Raw genomic sequence first — 18748 nt, 5'->3', positions numbered from 1 at the left:
AAAATCTCTGGCATGGTTTCATCATCTGTGGGTGATGCAAGAGGCTTGGAGTCAGACTCCCCTTCCTCCCCCGCCGCCCCCCCCGCCCCCCTAGAGCGCTCCTTCCACATCTGGAGCTGCAGCTGGGTCCTCCTCTTGGGCTCTTTCCAGGGAGGGAGCTGGTTGAAGTGGGCGGGGGCGGGGACGGCAGCTGGTGAGGGGCCACGTGAATGGCCCCAATGTTGGGAGCTGGGGGGCAGGGAGAAGGGGCCGGGCTCAGATGGAGGGCAGAGGGACTGGAAAGGCCGCTGTGACTTCCCACGGCACTGGCCACCTCCAGCACTGCCCCGTGTGTCAACTTCCCGGGGCTCCCCGTGTCCTTTACACCCTCCACACCCCCTTCCCACTCACCTCCGCACAACCTCTACCCAGGTGCCCGGAGCTGAGTGCCCCCTTTGTTCCCTGTCTCCCTGGGGCAGATCAGGCCTCCCACATTGACCCTCTGCCCCCATGGCCACTACAAGCGGAGTGTGAGCCAGCCGGGGAGAGGGGTTATCTGTGGGTCACAAAGGTCACTGGAGCCTCCGTGGTCTCACAGAAGGGACGGTCCGTCTGGCCGGGGATCAACCCAAAGATGAACTTTAAAACGCTGCAGGGTGTAGGTGGAGGGAATTTTAGTTAGACACTAGCAAGAATCCCCCTCAATAAAGGTTGGCAAATTCACTGGAATAAATGCAGAAGGGAGGCTTTCTGGGTGCTTTCAGAATACAAACCGCCAGGCGCTGTGGGACCCTTTGCAGAGAAGTGCTGGGCCCCGAGACCCGGGTTCTTACCCTGGCTTAGCCACTAACTCCTGTGTAACCTCGGTAGTTCCCCTCTCTGCGTCCCGGCTTCCGCATTAATGGGCTGGGGTCCCACCGAGGCTGAGGGTCTGCGGCTCCGGGGTCCGAGGCTCCGGCGCGGTCAGCTCCTCGGCCCGCGTCCCTCCGCGACCCCCAGGCCACCCAGCCAGGCCCCCAGCAAACGCGTGGACATGAGGCGAGGGGTTCCTTTAAAGGCTTCCGCCCCGCCCCTGCTGCCGGCTCGGGCTTTCGATTGGTGCAGCAGGCTCGGGGGTGGAGCTAGGGGCGGAGCCGGGGCTGGTTCGGGGGCGGAGCCTCCGCCGGGCCGGCCCCCGCCCCCTTTGTTCGTGCGGCGGCGGGAGGCGCTACGGGGCTGGAGGTGCGCGCGCGGGAGCCGCGCCGTGGGGAGCGGGTCGCGCCCGGGCTGTCAGCTGGCTCTGCGCCGCCGCCCGATGGCTCGAGGGGGCGCGCGGGCCCGGCCCCGGGGATCCTCCGCCGGCCGCGGGTGAGCCCTCCGCCGGCCGCCCGCGAGCATGTCACCTCCAGCCGCCGCAGCCTCCGTCCGCAGCGCCCGCGCCCTCGCCTCTCGCAGCCGCAGCCGCAGCCGCAGCCGCCGCCCGGGGCATTGGCCCCCAAGCCCCCGCCCCTGATCGACGTGGGACCCGGCGCCGAAGCACCATGGCGGGCCAGGGGGACTGCTGCGTCAAGGTGGCCGTCAGGTAGGACGGGCGGGGCGCGTGCGCGGAGGACTCGGCTTTGTCTCGCGTGGGCGCGGGGCGGGGGTCCGGGGGTCCCGGGGAGCCGCTCGACCCGCAGTCGGCGTCCGTGGAGGTCGGGCTGGCCAGGCTGGAGGGCGCCGCGTGCTGGCCCGGCCCCCGCAGGGATCGGCGGCCCCGCGGGCGGCTGGAGGTGGCTTTGTTTGGGTGGTAATTTCGGGTCCCTCTTGGGAGCCCTTAATGATCAGAAAATCGAATAAACAAGGAAATCCGGTATTTCACACCCAGCCCTGGCCCAGGCCGGAGCGTCTGTGTGTTTCCTCTTCGCCTCCCCACGGGCTGCTGTCTAATGCGGGCACATTGGATGGGGGGAAATTTCCCTGCATCCACCCTAGCCGGCTGGTCCTGCGCTCTTGGTCCAGCTGGGGAGGCAGCACGTCGCCCCCGGGCCGGTTCCGCAGACAAAGATCGAGTGCTGCACGGATGGAAGGGCTGGGATGGGGCCTTGGCCCTCCTTGGGGAGTCCAACGCTTTGGAGAGAAGCCTGCCGGCCCTGTCCCAAGAGGGGCTGGGTCTGGGAAGGGAGGATGGGGTGTCTCCGAGCTTCTACCTCTGAGAGGGCAGGATGCTGTGACGCTGATGCCCATCCTTAGGCCTTCAGACAGAACTGAGTGGGACAGGGCCGCACGGACTTACTTGGGACTTGAAGGGACATAGAGGCAGAAGTGAGGTGGGCAGAGGACAGGGCACCTGGAGGTGCGGGGCTTTGTGTTGGGTGGGGACACTTCACGCCATGTCACTCCTCCATTTTTGATTTGGACTTTTCTCTTTGAGGGGGTCTGATGGTGGGAGAGTGCCAGTCTGGGACTGGTCACCAATGAAGGGATGGTGGAGGACATCATTCAGCCCTGTGTGATGGGGGTGGGAGTCTGAGTCCGGGTCTAGGGTGGGTCTGAGCAGGTCTCTGGTTTCCCTGGGTTGTAGATGACCCAGATTCCAGGATTCCAGGGCAGTCACTCGGAGATGACTATGGAAAACACCCCAGGGCAGGTGCCGTCCCCCCCCCCCGCCCCAACAGCCACCTGGCCAGCCCTCTGCAGCCCGGAGAGGGTCCGGGGACTGCTGACCACAGCTCTGGGGTTGCGGGAGGGAGACCGAGGTGCCCTCCTCCCACGTCCCCGGCTGCACTTAGAGCATCACTGGGCACAGGCTTGTTGGCTCCGGACAGCCCGAGACAAAGAGGAGCCCCCGAGGTGCCTGGTGGGCTGGCTGGGCGGGGCCAGGCTGCTGCGTGGCTGACTGTGCAGCAGGATCCTCTGGGGGGGCGAGGGCGAGGGCACGGTGTGGGTGGGAGTGTGGGAGTGGGAAATGTAAATAAGACAGCTGCAGCAGAGTGGGAGAGCCTGGGAGCATCATAAAAGCAAACTGTGAACCGGGGCTGGGAAGGAGGGCACTTGGGGCGCCCCTCCCAGGGGGCTTTCCTTTAGACTCCATCTTACCCGAGAGAGCCAAACAAAGCCCCCCGCCCCCCGCCAGCAGGGCCCCCAGGCTAGACTGGGGCAGCGTAAGATGTGGGAAAGCCCATGGCCTTGGCACCTTGTGCAGAGTGAGGAAGAGCTGGTGCTCCTTTGCCACCACCGCCAGAAGTTCCCGGGACCCTTCCCGCCCAGAGGGCACTGTGCCTGCCCACTGCTCCGGCTCTGCTTCCACGGAGATTGCCCTGGGGGCAGCCGGACGCCCCCACTCCTTGCCTCTGTGGCTGATCTGGATGGAGGGGTGGAGAGATTTGAGCATCAGAAGAGCCGGGCTTTCAGGGCCTCCTGGAAGGTGAAGGCCCCACCCACTCCTCCCCTCCCACCCCAGCCCAAGCGCCCAGCCAGGCACACGCCAGACCTCCATGCGCAGCTGGCCGTGGAGGGCAGACAATGCCTGGACAGAGCCCAGTTTCTAATCACAAAGCTGAGGACAGGACCTGGCTTGGGCTGGGGCTGGGACGGGGAGCAGGTGGTGCCACTGGGGGGCTGTAGGGGAGAATTCTCCGGGCTTTGGGGTCCCCTTCAACCCCCCACTCCCACCCTCGGCAATCGCTTGTCCCACTTAAAGGACTGGGTGGTGGGCTGGAGTAGTGTAGAGCGTTGCTGGGAAGAGCCAAGGCTTTGGAACTGCCAAGAGTCTAGCCCAGCACCGCGTTGAGCTGTCTTTTTGGAAACCCTTTCTTATATCTAACTGAGAATAACTAAGGGCAAGCCCTGGGTCCAACTGTTGAGACAGGGAGGCCGGGAAAGAGACAGACTTGGTCTGGGCAGGGTGGGGGGGTTGTGTGTATGTGTAAGGGTGGAGGTCCGGGAGCTGCCAGACTAGGTAAGAAGTGCCAGGCCCAGGGCTCTTCGCCCTGTAATCTCTCCAGATGAGGATCAAAGCTGGCTTGTCTGCGGAGCCACGGAGAAGGCCAAGGGGGTACAGAGCCAGAGGAGGCGACTTTCAGGACCTGGGGCTGTAGGATAAGGGGAGAAGGTGTACATGTGAGCAGACCCCAGAGCCCCACCCCAGGCCACCCTGGAGTCTGGCCCATCTGCCCCTGAGCTCCGCACCGAGACTCCCAACCTGCCCCGTGATACGTTTCTCCATAAATCCCCTCGTACGATAAGGACTCCCTCAGCTCCGAGGCTGGCCTAGGGGCCCGCTTCTACCTGGGGCCGGGGTTTGGGGGGGACCCTGGGGAGAGCTGACCTGCCCCAGGCTGCAGAAATATAGGCCTGACTAGTGGGGGGAGAAGGGGAAGGGATGGCTGTTAAGAAATGCCAGTTGGCAAAGTTGAGATTGGGGAAGGAAGCCAAGTCACGTGGTGCATTTATTTAAGACCCTTTCAAGCCCCCAGCTCTGAGCCCCCAGCCCGAAGGGAGCCCTCAGTGTGGCCTAACCCCCTTCCCCTTTATCTTTGCCTGGTTTCCTTAAGCTTCCTTCCTTAGTCTGCTAGGGTGGGGATGGGGGCTCTGCCGGTTCCACATCCATCCCTGGACACTGCAGGGTCAGGCAGGGGCTGGAAAGGGCATGGGGAGCACCAGCCAGGGGCCCAGGGACAGTCAGATGGCACCCCTGCTCTCTCCCTTGGGTTCTCTAGCTGCAGTTATTCCCCTGGATTCAGGCTCCTCTGAAGTCTTAGTGTCTGTCTAAATTTTGAATCAAGAGAATTGGTGGTTTGGGACAAAGACACTGAAGACAGAAAAAACTGAGTGAGGGTGGGGATGCCGTGCCTTCAGAACCCCCCTTCCCCGCCCCCTGCCCCCACTCTGGCGGAGTCCAAGCCCAGTCAGGGCCAACCAGTGCCCCCTGTGGCCCCTCCTGTCCAGTTCACAGACCTGGGAAACTGAGGCCCAGGCAGGGTCTCCTGTGGCCAGTGGAGACCTGAGAGTCCTGGTGGCGGGCTTCTGCTGCAGAAATAGGGCTTACGTCATCACCAGGAAGTGCAGTGTGGTAACCGCAGGCCCCGGAAGTGTGCCCCCCACCCCGCCCCAGCCGGCCTGCCTGATTGGCTCTCAGCTTTTGAAGACCTCAGAGAGGGGGGTGGGGGCAGGGGCTGAGGAAGTGGCAGAGGTGACATGGGCCCGGCACCCTTATTCCTACAGCTCTGCGGGCAGAGGGCAGGGCTGGGGCCCACGAAGTCGGTTACTGGCTGGGTCATGGGGCCCCATTTCTGTTTCTCCTTCTGGGCCTCAGTTTTACCCACTGTAGAATGGGATCAGCGCTTTGTTCTGGTTTGGCCATTTGTGAAGAGGAGCGGTTTGGATGCAGTAGAAGGTGGCCCGTCCTTAAAGGGTGACTCTTGAGAAGCTAAGTGTGAATAAAATGTTTTAAAAATAAGCCCTTACAGTGTATCTAAGCGGTGTCTCTCTGGGTTAAGCCACAGTGACTGTTAGGTAAAGAGAGGAATTCACCTCCAGCCCTTGGATTGATTGATTGATGGTTGATTGCAGGAAGCTCGCTGTGATGGAAGGACTGAGCGGGGAGGGAGGGGCTGGGCGCTGTCGTTTCCTGCATGCTCACTGAGCGCCAGGTGTCACGCCTGCGTTGTCCCACGGGGGCCCGCGAGGTGGCGATGTCACGCGCATGGTAGAGATGGGCACAGGCTCACAGCAGTAAGTGGAGGCGTCTGAATTTGGACCCGGGGCACCCTTGCTTCCAAACACGTCCTCCTCACCCTGCTCCATGTGGCCTCGTCATCCGGCTGCTGATTCGCTCTTTCTGGGCACCTCTGTGCCTCCGTTTCCTCCAGCCCTTTCCGCACGTCATGGCCGTGACCGCGAACGCGGGAAGGTACTCGGGGAGGCACACAGGGCTTTGCAGATGTGGCAGGTGAGGCCGGCTGGGCCTTCTTTGTGGGCTGCCTGTCCCCACGTGCTCCTAGTTTGGGGGAGTCCCTCCCCCCACCACTGGGTGGGAGCCACCTTTCTCCCTTTCCTGAGATTCACGCAGCTGCCCCTGGAATTTGTTTTCCTGCCTGAGTGCCACCTCGCCGCCCTCTAGGGAAGTTCCAGGACAGCCAAGTCTACACCCACCCCCACCCCCAAGTGTCCTTGGGCTCCCATCTCTCTCCTTTAACCTCTAGCCCAGCAGCTCCTTAGGAGAAGGCGGGGCCCTGAGAGGCTGCTGGGCTCCCTGCTGGGGTGGGGATGCTCGGCCTTGACCCCGGGGGCTAATTCTCTGTCCCAGGGGGATGGGGCCGTGGAGTTCAGTGGCAGGGGCCACGGAGCCCACAGCACGTGGCAGCGCTGTTGGCTGCAGTGTCCTGTCCTCTGGAGCACTCCCTCTCTCCCCTCGGCTGCTCTGCAGGTGGAAGGGATGGAGGGTTCCCCATCCCCAGACCCCCAGATGCCTGAGCCCCTATCCCTCTGCCATCCTCGGTGGAAGCCCGCCATCAGAGTGGTGGCAGAGGCCACCAGTCCTTCCTCCAGGCCGGACTGGTCCTTCCTGAGGCTGGAGTTAAGGTGCCCCGAGGAGAGCCTGGCCGGGCGGCTGGGGACCAGGGCCAGCGGGCTGGGGAGAGGCTCAGGCCAGGCGCCTGTTGCTGTGCATTCCTCAGCAGGGGAGTGTCCCCAGGGCCCAGTCCCCACTGAGCTGTCCCCCACCAGATGCAGATGCCGGCACAGCTCTGGGCTCTGCCGCGTCTCCTGGGAGGTCATGGGAAACCCCTGCCAGATGCCCTGGGATGCCGGAGCACAGCTGAGCGGGCTTCCCTGAGCTGGAAACGCCCTCTGGCCAGGCCCTGAGCTGCCACTCATAGGCTCACAGGCCTGCAGGCTCGAGTGGCCAACAGCAGGCAGGGGCCTGGGAAGCTCAGGATCGGGACTGGCCACCCTCAGCCCCTCCTCACTCCAGCTCCTGCCCTCCCAGCCCCTCTGCCCGCCTGCTTCCTCCCCTGTGCCGGCTTCGGCCATTCTGGGGGTGCCTGGGCCCAGCTGAGATCCCGATGCCCTGGGGGGGTGTGGATAAGACTCCCCGCACCCTCCCCCATTGGACGGCCTGTCCGGGCATTCCTCAGAAGTCAGTGGCCAGAACCCCGGGCTGAAGGGGGGGGGGTAAGGGCGTCCTCTGGAGGGAGTAGGGTCGGTGTGCAGAACCCCAGGTCTCCTGTAGGTTCCCTCTGAGTGTCTGCACCACTCCCTGTGCTCCCGGGAAGATGTGTGAGGGCAGAAGTAGGCAGAGGGGGCTGACAGACCCCTTTCCCCAGGCTGAGCCCTGTAAACCCATGCCCTTTGACCCCGCCGTACAAAGCCTTCTTGTTTGGGGGTTCAGAGCCAGTCTTTTCCCTGCGGCAGCCTCAGGAAGGCTGGGCTGGGGAGGGTCTGGGAGGCCAGGAGAAGGGCCGGTGGGAGGACACCAGGGTCCTCTGGCTGTCACGGGGCTCCCCACACTGCACCCCTGCAGCTGAAAGGGCCAGCACCCCAGGCTGGACCTGCCACCCTGCTTCAGAGAGGACTGACCCCCACGGGAAGACGCTTTCTCTGCGCTAAGTCGGCTAAAGCCCCCCGGGTGTCTGGGAGCCAGACTCCCCAGAGAGAGCAGGGATTTTGCTTCCAGCCGCCTTCCCGGAGCTGGCAGGCTGCCACGGTGGGAGGAGGAGGGGGAGGAGAGGACGCCTGGTAAAGTGGGTGCGGGTGTCCTCTTTCTGCGGCGGAGGGAGGTGGGCGGCATGCTCACGCAGGGAAGCAGCCTTCTGCGTCCTCAGCCCCCTGCTTCCCCTGCCCAGGCCTTGGCTTTCTTCACTACAGAATGGGAAAATGCTTCCCCAGCAGACAGCTCTCAGCCCTGCTGGCAGCTGGCAGCAGGATCATCTTTCTCCAGCCCACCTCTCTCAGCGCCAGGGCTGCTTAGAGGGTGAGGCCAGACTGGGCACAGTCAGGCTTGGTTTGAATTTCACCTCCACAATTAGGGGTGTGTGACTTCGGGCTTGCTCAGATTCTCCTTTCTGAGCCTCAGTAGAGAGGGGTCTTTACACATGACATGTGTTCATGCATGTAAAGGAGCTCCACACATAGGTTCTCAAAAGATATTACGTACTGTCCTTATCAGATGAGGCTCGGGTGGTATCAGTGACCATGATTCCAGAGGAGGAAGGTTGCACACCCTCCCGAGCTCCCCTTCCCAGGGCTCCACAGCCTTTGCAGGCAGGAAGTTCCTTCTGCCAGCTTATCTGAATCCCTCCCGCTGTAGCTGATTTCCCCTTTGGTCTGGCTGTGTCACTGACGGGGATGAGGTGATCCCTGGCAGGTCATGGCATGGCTGAGTGGTTTGGTGTGCCAGGCAGACAGGAGGTCCTGGGGCTCCTCTCGGTGTCCCCTGCCACACACACACACACACACACACACTTCCACGACGGAGGCCACGACAGCCCAGCTCCAGATGAAGCCAGGCATGCCGACTGTGGGCTGGCCTGAGGAGGGGAGGCCGTGAAACCTGGGCCACCCTGGGAGCAGCACACCCCGAGACGGGGCGCTGGGCGTCCTTCCTTCTCTGGGCCTCCCTGGGCTGTCCCACTTGCCCAGGGGCTCCTATTCAGGGTTCCAGAAAGGTGTTAGGGGGTCCTGAAGGAGAAAAGAACAGATAGGCTTATATCCCTGGGGCTTTTTCCAAAAGGACTAACTAGTTACATGGGTGACCGTGGCCATCTGAGGGAAGATTCTAGTCCGGGTCTGTGGTTCTTCTCAAAGACCTCAAGGTGAGGCCTGAGAGGGTGTCTCCCAGCCTGGAATCCCCCAGAGTGACATTACTCACAGGTGGGCAGCTGCATGCAGGCTGGTTCTCCCTCCTTCTGCACTGAATCTTCAGGCCCACAGCCAGGAAAGATGGTCTTCCTAGAAGACGTTGTTACTAATTAGCTATGTGACCTTGAGCTGCGTTAATTTCTCTCTGAGCCCTCGTTTGTAAATTGGGGCGGGCGGGGGGATACCCCCCTTAGAACGTGTGCAAAGTGTGGTAGGTACAGAGACCAGCAGAGAGGCATCTTGCTCCCTAAGTGCGGGGTTATTACCTACTGGGGAATTGAGTCAGCAGAGATGTAACGGGGTTCCAGGTACCAGCAGAAAAGGGTGTCAGGAATCAGACCGTACACCACAGCTGTAAGAATCTTCTAGGATTCTGGAACAGTTCTTGGTTACCTGTTACCTCTTGGAGAAAAGTAAGACTTCTTCGAGGGGAAAGAGCCTGGGGGCCGCATCCCTAGGAATTTTGGGCAAAGATTTGGGGGCAGGTCAATGAGGGAGCAAAGGAGGGACCGGAGGCAGCTGATTGGGCAGAACGGATTTCACCTGAGAAGCTGAGCGACACCCATCGCCCCTCCCCCAGCCCAAGGTTACTGGGCGGAGCCCTGGGCGATGATTGGCCGGCTTTGTGCGATGTCACCGAGGACGGGGTGGGGTGTGGGGCTCCGGCCGGCTACCCTTTGAGGGAGGGACTTTTCCTTCTGGGCGGTATCAGCATCCCCAGGGCCTGCCTGTCTCCCCTGTCCGCTCCTTCCGCCCTGTGCCGGCTCCCCGAAGAGCCCAGGGACCGTCGAGCTCAGTGGCTGCCGCAGGCCTGGGCTCGGGCTGGCGGCCTCTGTCCCCCGCCTGGAGCACCAGCCCGTGAGGGGGCGGCCACGAGCGCCCGCAGTCCCTCTGCGCCAGCGTGTGTGGACAGATACTAAAATCACCAGCCACAGCACCCCAGCTCCCGCCCCGTTGCGCACCGAGGACCCTGGGCCAGATCCCGCCTCCGAAGCGCTAGCGCCGCCCCTTTCTCCGCGACCCCGTCCCCGCCCCCGCCCCCTCCCACCGCCCTCTCTGCGGGTTGCCGAGTGGCAAATAGACCGGTCTCTGTTCTGGGAGATTCCGGGCCTTTCTTAGTGGGGCCGTCCGCCCGCCCTCCCCATGCAGGACCTGGAGAAGGGATGGGGGAGGTTTGGGGGGGATGGGGCTCGGGGTGAGGTGCCCGTGGGTGACATTCAGGGGGGTCTCTGGATAGAAATGATACTGGACGTTGGGTCCACAAAACTTTGACAAAAACAGGCAGCACGGTTTGCCAATTTGAGTTTCCAAACATTGCATTAAATCATGATTTATCTTGATTACTGAGTGAGTTTTTTTCATGCTCCCTTAAATTTTGCACTTGAGGCGAATACCTCAGTCACCTCACCCCGGCCCTGCATCTGGTCCACAGCACCCAGCGTCCATGGTTGATTGGCAAGACCCTGGAACCTGGTTCCCACCGCTGACCTCCCGCCCGCGCCCCGAGGGAGGAACGGCTGGGAGTGGTGCCATCCTGCCACCCTGCATAGCCGGAAGCAGCCTCCTTCCCCTCATCTGGGGCAGTGATGCTGGCGGAGGGCCACTAGCTCTCAGGGCAGCCCACAGAAGTGACCTCACCCCAGGCGGGGCCGGGACAGGAGCTGCCGGAGGGGAGGGCGATGGAGTTCTTAGAAAGTTAAAGCTGGGAAGAGGTCGTCCAGATGACACAGGAGGAAGCGGGGGCTCCTGGACCACAGGAGGAGGGGACAGGGGCTTGTCCAGGGACCGTCTTTATCTCCTGCCTTCAGGGCCTGGGTTCAGATTCTCCACTGGGCAGCGTGTGGTGGGCAGGCGCCCCAGGATGCCCACCCCCGCTGGACTGTGCCCTGAAGGCTGGGCGCCGGAGCCCAGCCTGGCGCATGTGTGAGCCTGTGGTAGGACTCCCCCTGGCTGCCTCCTGCCCCTAATGGTGATGCGTGGAGGAAGTTTATGTACCCATCTAGACATTGAGCTTCCCGGGCAGGAGGCAGCTGGATAAGTGGAGAAGCCGCAGGCTTCAGACTCCCAGCTTCCCTGTATTTACTGTGTGTGACTCAACTGCTTCAGGCCTCGACTTTCCTCTCTGGACAGTGGGCGTTGAAATCCCTAGCTCATCACCTCCCTTAAGTGAGGTGGTCCGTGGCCGGTGCCTGGCCCAGCACCTGCACATGGAAAGCATCCATGCAATCTTCATTGTCTCTGGTGCCATCTCCAGTTACTCATTCAAGGCCCATTCCTGGGACTAACACGCTCCCCTCCTCATCCAGGTCAGTGGCTTTGGTAACTATTGACTCACCCTGGGCCCGTGTCCTCTGTCTCCCAGCTGGTACCCCATTCTCTGCGTAGCAGTACTCACCCGTCATACCTGCCAAGCACACTGGTGCGTAGAATGGGCCCCCAGCCAGAATGGGGCTGGCTCTCTGACCCCAGAGGACCCCACACCAGGATGTGCCAGGCTCTGGAGGGTCCCAGGGTGAATGCCTGGCTGACCCCGTGACACCTGGGGTCCCTCCTTTACGCCCTGTCTCCTAGGCTGCTCTTCTGGCCGCCCTCTTGGTCTGGGGGCTGGTGGGTGGGGCAGAAGCTGGTCCCTTGTCAACTGGCTCTGCCCGGCAGGGCTGCTGCTCCCCTCCCCGCTCCCACTGGCTCCCGGGACCCTAATTCGATTTCCTCCAATCACCAGCATTGCCATCTGCTTGTGGTAATTAAATGGTGTTTGAACTGGATCCAGAAATCCCATCGCAAGCAGCCCACGTGGCAGGGAGGGTGTCTGTGGGAGCTGGTGCCAGCCAGCAGAGTTGGAGGGGCCTCAGAGGCTGCCCCCTGCCAGGCCCCTGGTCCCCCTGGGAGCCCTGGACACCCTGGGCCCCCCGGGCCCGAGCTCCTGATTGCCCGCCTGAGGCCCAGTCCCCTCTGAGGTCACTGGCTGGCACGCTGGGCCCTGCCCCTCAGCCACGTGAAGCACAGGAGCATCGAAGCAGCAGAGTACGCCCCGCCTGGCCTCAGACCCTGCTGCCCCTGCTGCCTGTGACTGGCCGGGCACCATCCATTTCCTCGTCCACGGTGGGGACCACGGCGTCCCCCTCGGTGTGGTCGTGCGTGTCGGCTGCCACCACCGGCGGTCCAGGTGGGAGTGCTGCAGCCTGGGCGTCTTACTGGCAGGTCAGGTTTCTGGTCTGCAGGTGCAGAAAGGATGGGTGGAATCCACAGCTCCCTTCCCAGCCAGAAACCAGTCTGGGGGAGACTGAGAAGCTAGATTCTCACTTCAGCCTGGCCCGGAACAGCTGGATGGGGGGAGGGGGTGGTAGCCTCCTTGGACGTCCGGACCTGGCAGCCTCCATGGTGTGAGGACCTGTCCACACCTCAGGGGAAAGGCTGCTGAAGGAAGGCCACCGTCCATGGGTGTGAACTGGACCTGGGGTTCTAACCACCTGCTCCCCCGGCCTCTTTAACCCCCTCGCGGCAAAGTGCAGGTAGCAGGCCCAGGTGAGCACCTCACCTGGCCTGCAGCTCTGAGGGGCCTCGGGGGCTGGACAGCCGGGGACGGGGACAGGATGGCAGCTTGGAGGGCCCGCCTCTGCAGCGAGGCGCCCCGAGGTCCTGGACGCCTGCCGGCCTGGCCCTCGCACTCTTTTCTTCTCTTAGTAAATGTTGGCTTAGGGAGAGGGATGCTGACAAGCAGCTCATTGTGAGAGGCCGGCAGAGGGGCTGGCTTTGTGAGCCCATGAGTGGCGGAGCCCACCCCCCGCCTTACTTTGGGCATCAGGAGGTGCTCCCTGCGAATCCCGACATACACGCATGCTCACTGACTCCCACTTGGTTGCCATGGGGACCTCCTCCGGCAGTGGCCGCTTGGAAGAGGGGAAGGGGCGGCGCATGGAGACGGCCCTGTCCAAGGCTGCGCCCCCCCTTAGCCCTGATGCCACTTGCCTTCCTCTTTACCGGGGTGCCCCCAGGGTCTGGGATGTGGCCCCTCATGTGGCTGGTGCCCCTGCTGGAGGTCCCTGCCTTTCTCCACCTTTTGCCTGGACCTGCTCTGCAGGGCTGTGCCTAGTCTGGTGGCCCCCTTGGCTCCCTGAGAGGAAGGAGCTTGTGCCTGAGACTGTTCCTCCGGCATCTCGTAGAGGGGGGCGGGTCCTGAGCTGGGCATCCCTGCAGACCCTGCAGGCCTGGGCAGAGACGCTGGTCTCCTGCGGAATGGAGCCCCGGGAGGAGCAGCCAGGGCTCGCCCTTCCTTCTCCTGCCTGGTCTTGGGCTTTGCCTCCCCAGAAGGGGGCCAGCTGCCTTCTCTCCCCCGCTCTGTGACAGACTCACACGCTCCAGTTGGGAGCGTGTGCTTAATGTCAGTCAGACCTGTCACGGTCCGTTACACAACCTTGGGCAAGTCATTTAAACTCTCCCAGCTTCTGTTTCCTCCTCTGTAAAATCAGGCAAATGATACATACCTCGCCGGTTTACGGTAAAGAATACATGAACTCATTTAGGTAAAATACCTTTAACATAGATTGGATACATGGAGTGCTCATAAAATGTTAGCAGCTGCTGCTTTGGGGGGTGCTACTTATTGTTAGCGTAGTATTACAAAGCTGCCCTCATCCTAGGTTTCCTTCCTTCTCCTCCCGCTTGTGGGGCAGGAGGGGCTTGGGGGAGGTGGACGCTGGGTGGCAGGACGGGGAGGACGGTGGCTGCAGTCCCCCCGCAGCTGGGTCTGACCCAGGACTCCCCCCACCCCGGGCAGGATCCGGCCCCAGCTGTCAAAAGAGAAGATTGAGGGCTGCCACATCTGTACTTCGGTCACCCCGGGGGAGCCCCAGGTCCTCCTGGGGAAGGACAAGGCCTTCACCTATGACTTTGTCTTCGACCTGGACACCTGGCAGGAGCAGGTTTATTCTACCTGCGTGAGCAAGCTCGTGGAGGGCTGCTTCGAGGGCTACAATGCCACGGTGCTGGCCTACGGGCAGGTAAGCTACCTCCTCCCACCTACAGCCACTGCACCCCCGGGCTCCCTGTCTGATGGGAGAGAGAGCCGCCCTCAGAGCAGCTGAGACGCAGCTGCAGTTTTGTCTGTGGTCCGAGGGTGCTGCTGCGTTGCTGGCTGTGGCTTTGGGACCAGGCCGGGCAGGGACCCAGGCTGGAAGATAAATGAGGGGGATGCAGCCAGGGTCCGGGGCTTGCTGGCGCCCCCAGGGTGCTGGGTAACGCCCTCCTTCCATCTTTGCCAACGCAGACGGGAGCCGGGAAGACGTACACTATGGGCACCGGTTTCGACGTGGCGATGGTGGAGGAGGAGCAGGGCATCATCCCGAGGGCCATCGCGCACCTCTTCGGGGGCATTGCTGAGCGCAAGCGGCGGGCACAGGAGCAGGGTGTGGCCGGGCCCGAGTTCAAAGTCAGCGCCCAGTTCCTGGAGGTACCGTGGCCTCGTGGGAGGGCTGGAGGGAGACGGGGGTGGCAAGACCTGGAAGCTGGGCTCCCCGCCAGGGCCGCAGGCATAGCCTGGGGAGCCAGGGAGGCATCTGCATGTGATGAGGTTCCCACTGCTGGAAGTATCCCCGCCAGAGCCGGAGGACCACCTGGTGGGACACTGAAGGGGCTCCCTGCCTCAGACGGAGCTTGAGTCAGTGAGAACCTGTAGGATCTCTTCAAACCCTGACTGATTACAGCTCCAACACGTACCAGATGTGTGACCTTGGGCAAGTCATTTCACCACTCTGCAAAGTGGGGGTGATGACACCTATTTCCTAGGGGTTTCAGGGGATGATGAGGAAGCACAAGCCCAGCACACAGTGAGACTCTAGTTCTCGCCCCTTCTGGCCTCTGCTGGGTCCTCCCCAGCCTCAGAGCAGCCTGCCCTGTCCCTTTCTGGTTGAGGTCCTTCCTGACCCTCTGAGCCTTCTCTAACCCCAGGGCAGGAAGGTCCTCCTGAGGGGCCTTTCTGGCATCTGGCCCTGCCTCTCCCTGGGAGGATGTCCGGGTGCCGAGCCCAGGGACCGTGGCAACTAGGGGCTTTGGGGGTGGGGAGAGGGGACCTCTGGCCTGCCAAGGGGCCTCTCAGATGCATCTCCAGGAAGGCCGGTGGGCCTGGGTACTTCTCATGAGGCCCGGTGTCACCAGGCTCCTGCTCTAGCACAACTGGACCGGGCAGCTCCAGTCCCCAGTGTCCAAACTCCAGCCCACGGACCCCCAGCCCTGGGATGTTTGCTGGGTGTGGAGCCACCCTGGGCTCAGACTGCACCCAGGTTGTCCTCGGGGGAAGAGATGTGGCCCCAGCCCTCCCCAGGTCTCGTGTGTCCCCCCCACACCCCCCGACCCTGGCCCCAGCGTGGCTCCCTCCTGGGCCTGCAGCGTGGCTGCTTTCCCCTTAGGGGACCTGTACTGTAGACTTGAGGGTTTCTCTTTATTCTTCTGGACTTTTGCTTCTGATAAAGAGTCTGCCTCTGTGTGTGTATATGTGCATATATGTGTATGTGTGTGTATGTGTAGGCATGTGTCTGTGTCTGTGTCTGTGTCTGTGTGTAGATGTGTGTGTAGATGTGTGTAGGTGCATGTTTCTGTATGTGTGTAGGCATGTGTATATGTGTCTGCGTATGTCTGCATGTGTTCGTGCCTATGTGTATGTGTGTAGGTATATGTGTGCGTATATGTGTATGTGTGTGTATATGTGTGCGTATATGTGTGTGTGTGTCTGTGTATGTGTTTGTGTGTATGCATGTTCTATGCTGTGTATTTCTATAAGCTTCCTCATCTCTTTGTTTTTTCCTTTCTCCATCCTTTTGCCATAGAGAGCCCCAAAGAGCAGTTCAGTACCTAGAAAACCCATGCCAGAGGGTGACCCACAAGGGGTTAAACGATGCCATGCGTCTGTCCCAGCAGACAGACAGACACCAAGGCCCCCACGTCTGCACCGGTCCCTGCCATTTCCTCTTCCCCTTCCTGTGGGGTATTTCTGTCCCTTTAAGGCCATCAAAGCCTCGGATGTCCGAGGGCTGTGGCCTCCCCCCTCCCCCCACGGGGTTCTGTTGGCCGCTGACCGGCTGCCCCGTCCCACCAGCTCCCTGCATGGTGAAAATGCCAGCAGGTGAAACTTTCCCTGCCAGCAACTCTAAACACAAGAGTCAGCAAGCCGGAGACCATCTGAAATGTGGTGATGCCCCTGGCCAGGCCACCTCCCATGGTGGCATCCCCAGACTGCCCTCCATCCCACATTCCTCAGCCCCCAGGGACCATAGGGATCGGATAGGGCGCTTCTCGGCTCTCCACTGAGTTCCACCCCCCTCCCTCCTGGAGCCACCCCCCACCCCCCTTTCCTGCCCTGTAACATCCCAGGCTCTGCCCCAACCACGGTCACATGCTGTTCGTCCACGTGAGGACTCGAGTCCCCTTGTCCCCACCAGGTCCTTAGCCCCCCACCAGGGCTGAGCGCTGGGTGCCACCTCCTTGGGGAGTGGGAGGGCTCTCAGGATAGCTCTCCCTGGGGCCCAGCTGCCCTACCCTGTCCAGGGGAAAGATCCCGGAGCCAGAGCCCAGAGAGGACCGGGGTGGCCAGGTAGCCTCCCAGAGCCTGGTTTCCACACCTGCAAAGCAGAGCTGGCCTGTGACACGAGAGCGAGCCCCGGGGGCCCCTCCGCCCCCACCTGCGCCCAGCGGCTGTCTTCCGCCCGCACAGCTCTACAACGAGGAGATCCTCGACCTCTTCGACAGCGCCCGCGACCCTGACGCCCGCCACCGCAGGTCCAACATCAAGATCCACGAGGACGCCAACGGTGGCATCTACACCACGGGCGTCACCTCCCGCCTCGTCAGCTCCCAGGAGGAGGTGAGCATCTGAGGAGCCGCCCGGGGGCTGGGGGCTGGGGGCCGGGCTCTGCAGCCAGCTGGTCCTCACGTCTGCCCTCCCCAGCTGATCCAGTGCCTGAAGCAGGGCGCCCTGTCGCGCACCACGGCCAGCACCCAGATGAACGTGCAGAGCTCCCGCTCCCACGCCATCTTCACCATCCACGTGTGCCAGATGCGCCTGTGCACCCGGCCCGACCTGGTGAGGAGCCCGTGTCGGAGGGCGGGGTGGGGGCGGAGCCCGGGCTCTGGGGGTGCGGGCTCACCCTGCCGGCTTGCGGACCTTTCTTTTTCTCAGGGGGGGAGAACCGGCACATGCACGCAGTCAGGTGCCCTGTGTGTGTGAGCCCCCAGCCACGCTGCACCCCGAATCCCGAGGGCAGGGGCTGAGAGCACAGGAGCCCAAGGTGGGCGGGGGCCGGGAGTCACACGCCCGCTTCCCTGCAGGTGAACGAGGCCGTGACCGTGACCGGGCTTCCCGACGGCGCCGCTCCCTCGGGCGAGTATGAGACGCTCACCGCCAAGTTTCACTTTGTGGACCTGGCCGGCTCAGAGAGGCTGAAGCGGACGGGGGCCACAGGCGAGCGGGCCAAGGAGGGCATCTCCATCAACTGTGGCCTGGTAGGCACGCGGCGGCCAGCACGGCTCAGCCTCAGACCCTCCCCAGGCCCCCCTGGGGCCGACTACTGTCCGGAGCCCCATATGTCACTACTGGCTGGCCTCTGGACCCTCCCTCTCCCCCTGTCCCCGACTGCCTGACCTCACCAACCATCACACATCTGCCTTTAAACCCTCAGGGAGCCTGAGGGCTGCTGGGGTCAGCGGGGCAGGTCCTGCGGCTCACGAGTCGCTGGTCCCACCCCCCTCTCCCGCAGCTGGCCTTGGGCAATGTGATCAGCGCCTTGGGGGACCAGAGCAAGAAAGTGGTGCACGTGCCCTACAGGGACTCCAAGCTCACCCGGCTCCTCCAGGACTCGCTGGGCGGCAACAGGTACCTGCCCACCACCCCAGGGAGGGGCAGGGGTGAAGGTGCAGGGGCACGCTGGTGGGAGGGTTGGAGCCAGAGGCCCAGCGGACAGGGGGCCCTCCCGCCCCTGTGGGCCGCAGGCCTCGAGGTGCCCGTCGGCCACTACGGTCGGACCCAGCTTTCTCGTCTGCACAGCAGGGAGGGATAATCCTAAAGGAGGTGCTAGAGCCCAAAGGGGAAAATAAACGGGGGTGCTAAGGACACACACAGGGCCATGATTTCGGCGATGACACATCACGGCCTCCCTCGCTGTGGTCACCCCTGTTGGAGTGGTGGAGTCACCACCGGGCTACGTAGTCCGGATCCCCACGTCCCAGCCTCTGCCCAGGTCCTCAGGGCTTCCAGGCGGGAGCGGGATCTGCTCCGAAGTGATGCTCCTGGGCCGGCCATGCCTTCGTCCATCACTCCCCACCCCACTCCCCCATGCTCCCCAGCCAGACCATCATGATCGCCTGCGTGAGCCCCTCTGACCGGGACTTCATGGAGACGCTCAACACGCTCAAATACGCCAACCGAGCCCGCAACATCAAGAACAAGGTGGTGGTGAACCAGGACAAGACCAGCCAGCAGATCAGCGCGCTGCGGGCCGAGATTGCGCGCCTGCAGATGGAGTTGATGGAGTACAAGGCGGTGAGCGGGCCCCTCCCCAACCCGGCCTCTGTGCGCCCTGGGCATCGCCATGTGCCAACCACGGCAGCCAGTGCCAGGCTCACCTGGTGGGTGACCTGTGCATACGAAGTCGGAGCCCTCAGGGCTTAGAATATAAGAGAAGGAAGAGCACACCCCTGGTTGCATAGATCTCGTGTGTAGGGCAGACGCTCTGCTGGGGTTTCCCGTCTGCTGAATATGCTGTGTTGGACCAGGTAAGACTCTGGGCTGCGGCACAGAGTGAGGAGAGTCGATGGGGACCACGTGAGTGGTCCAGCGTGCCTGGGGGATGCTGCAGGGGAGAGGGTTGGCCCTCCTTGCTCAGGTGGTCAGGGAGGGCCTCATGGAGGAGGGGACCTTTTATATGGATCTTGAGGAATGAATGAGATACCAGCAAAAGGA

The 18748-nt window shown here is 62.6% G+C and overlaps 1 protein-coding gene across 2 annotated transcripts in view; it reads left to right on the top strand.

Moving 5' to 3' along the window:
- The first annotated feature begins 1209 nt into the window (after positions 1–1209).
- Positions 1210–18748, top strand: part of KIF21B (kinesin family member 21B) — a 43968-nt gene continuing 26429 nt past the window's right edge. For both annotated transcript variants that reach the window (XM_082613812.1, XM_082613811.1), the window contains exons 1-8: positions 1210–1540; positions 13577–13799; positions 14066–14248; positions 16505–16654; positions 16739–16873; positions 17119–17292; positions 17547–17662; positions 18133–18328. In XM_082613812.1, coding sequence (XP_082469938.1) covers positions 1500–1540; positions 13577–13799; positions 14066–14248; positions 16505–16654; positions 16739–16873; positions 17119–17292; positions 17547–17662; positions 18133–18328 — 1218 coding nt within the window. In that variant the 5' untranslated portion in view covers positions 1210–1499. The remainder of the gene's footprint in view (positions 1541–13576; positions 13800–14065; positions 14249–16504; positions 16655–16738; positions 16874–17118; positions 17293–17546; positions 17663–18132; positions 18329–18748) is intronic.

This window comes from Mesoplodon mirus, assembly GCF_964341445.2.
Source record: "Mesoplodon mirus genome assembly, chromosome: 3".
Taxonomy (NCBI): domain Eukaryota; kingdom Metazoa; phylum Chordata; class Mammalia; order Artiodactyla; family Ziphiidae; genus Mesoplodon; species Mesoplodon mirus.
This window is presented reverse-complemented; position numbering and strand designations above follow the sequence as displayed.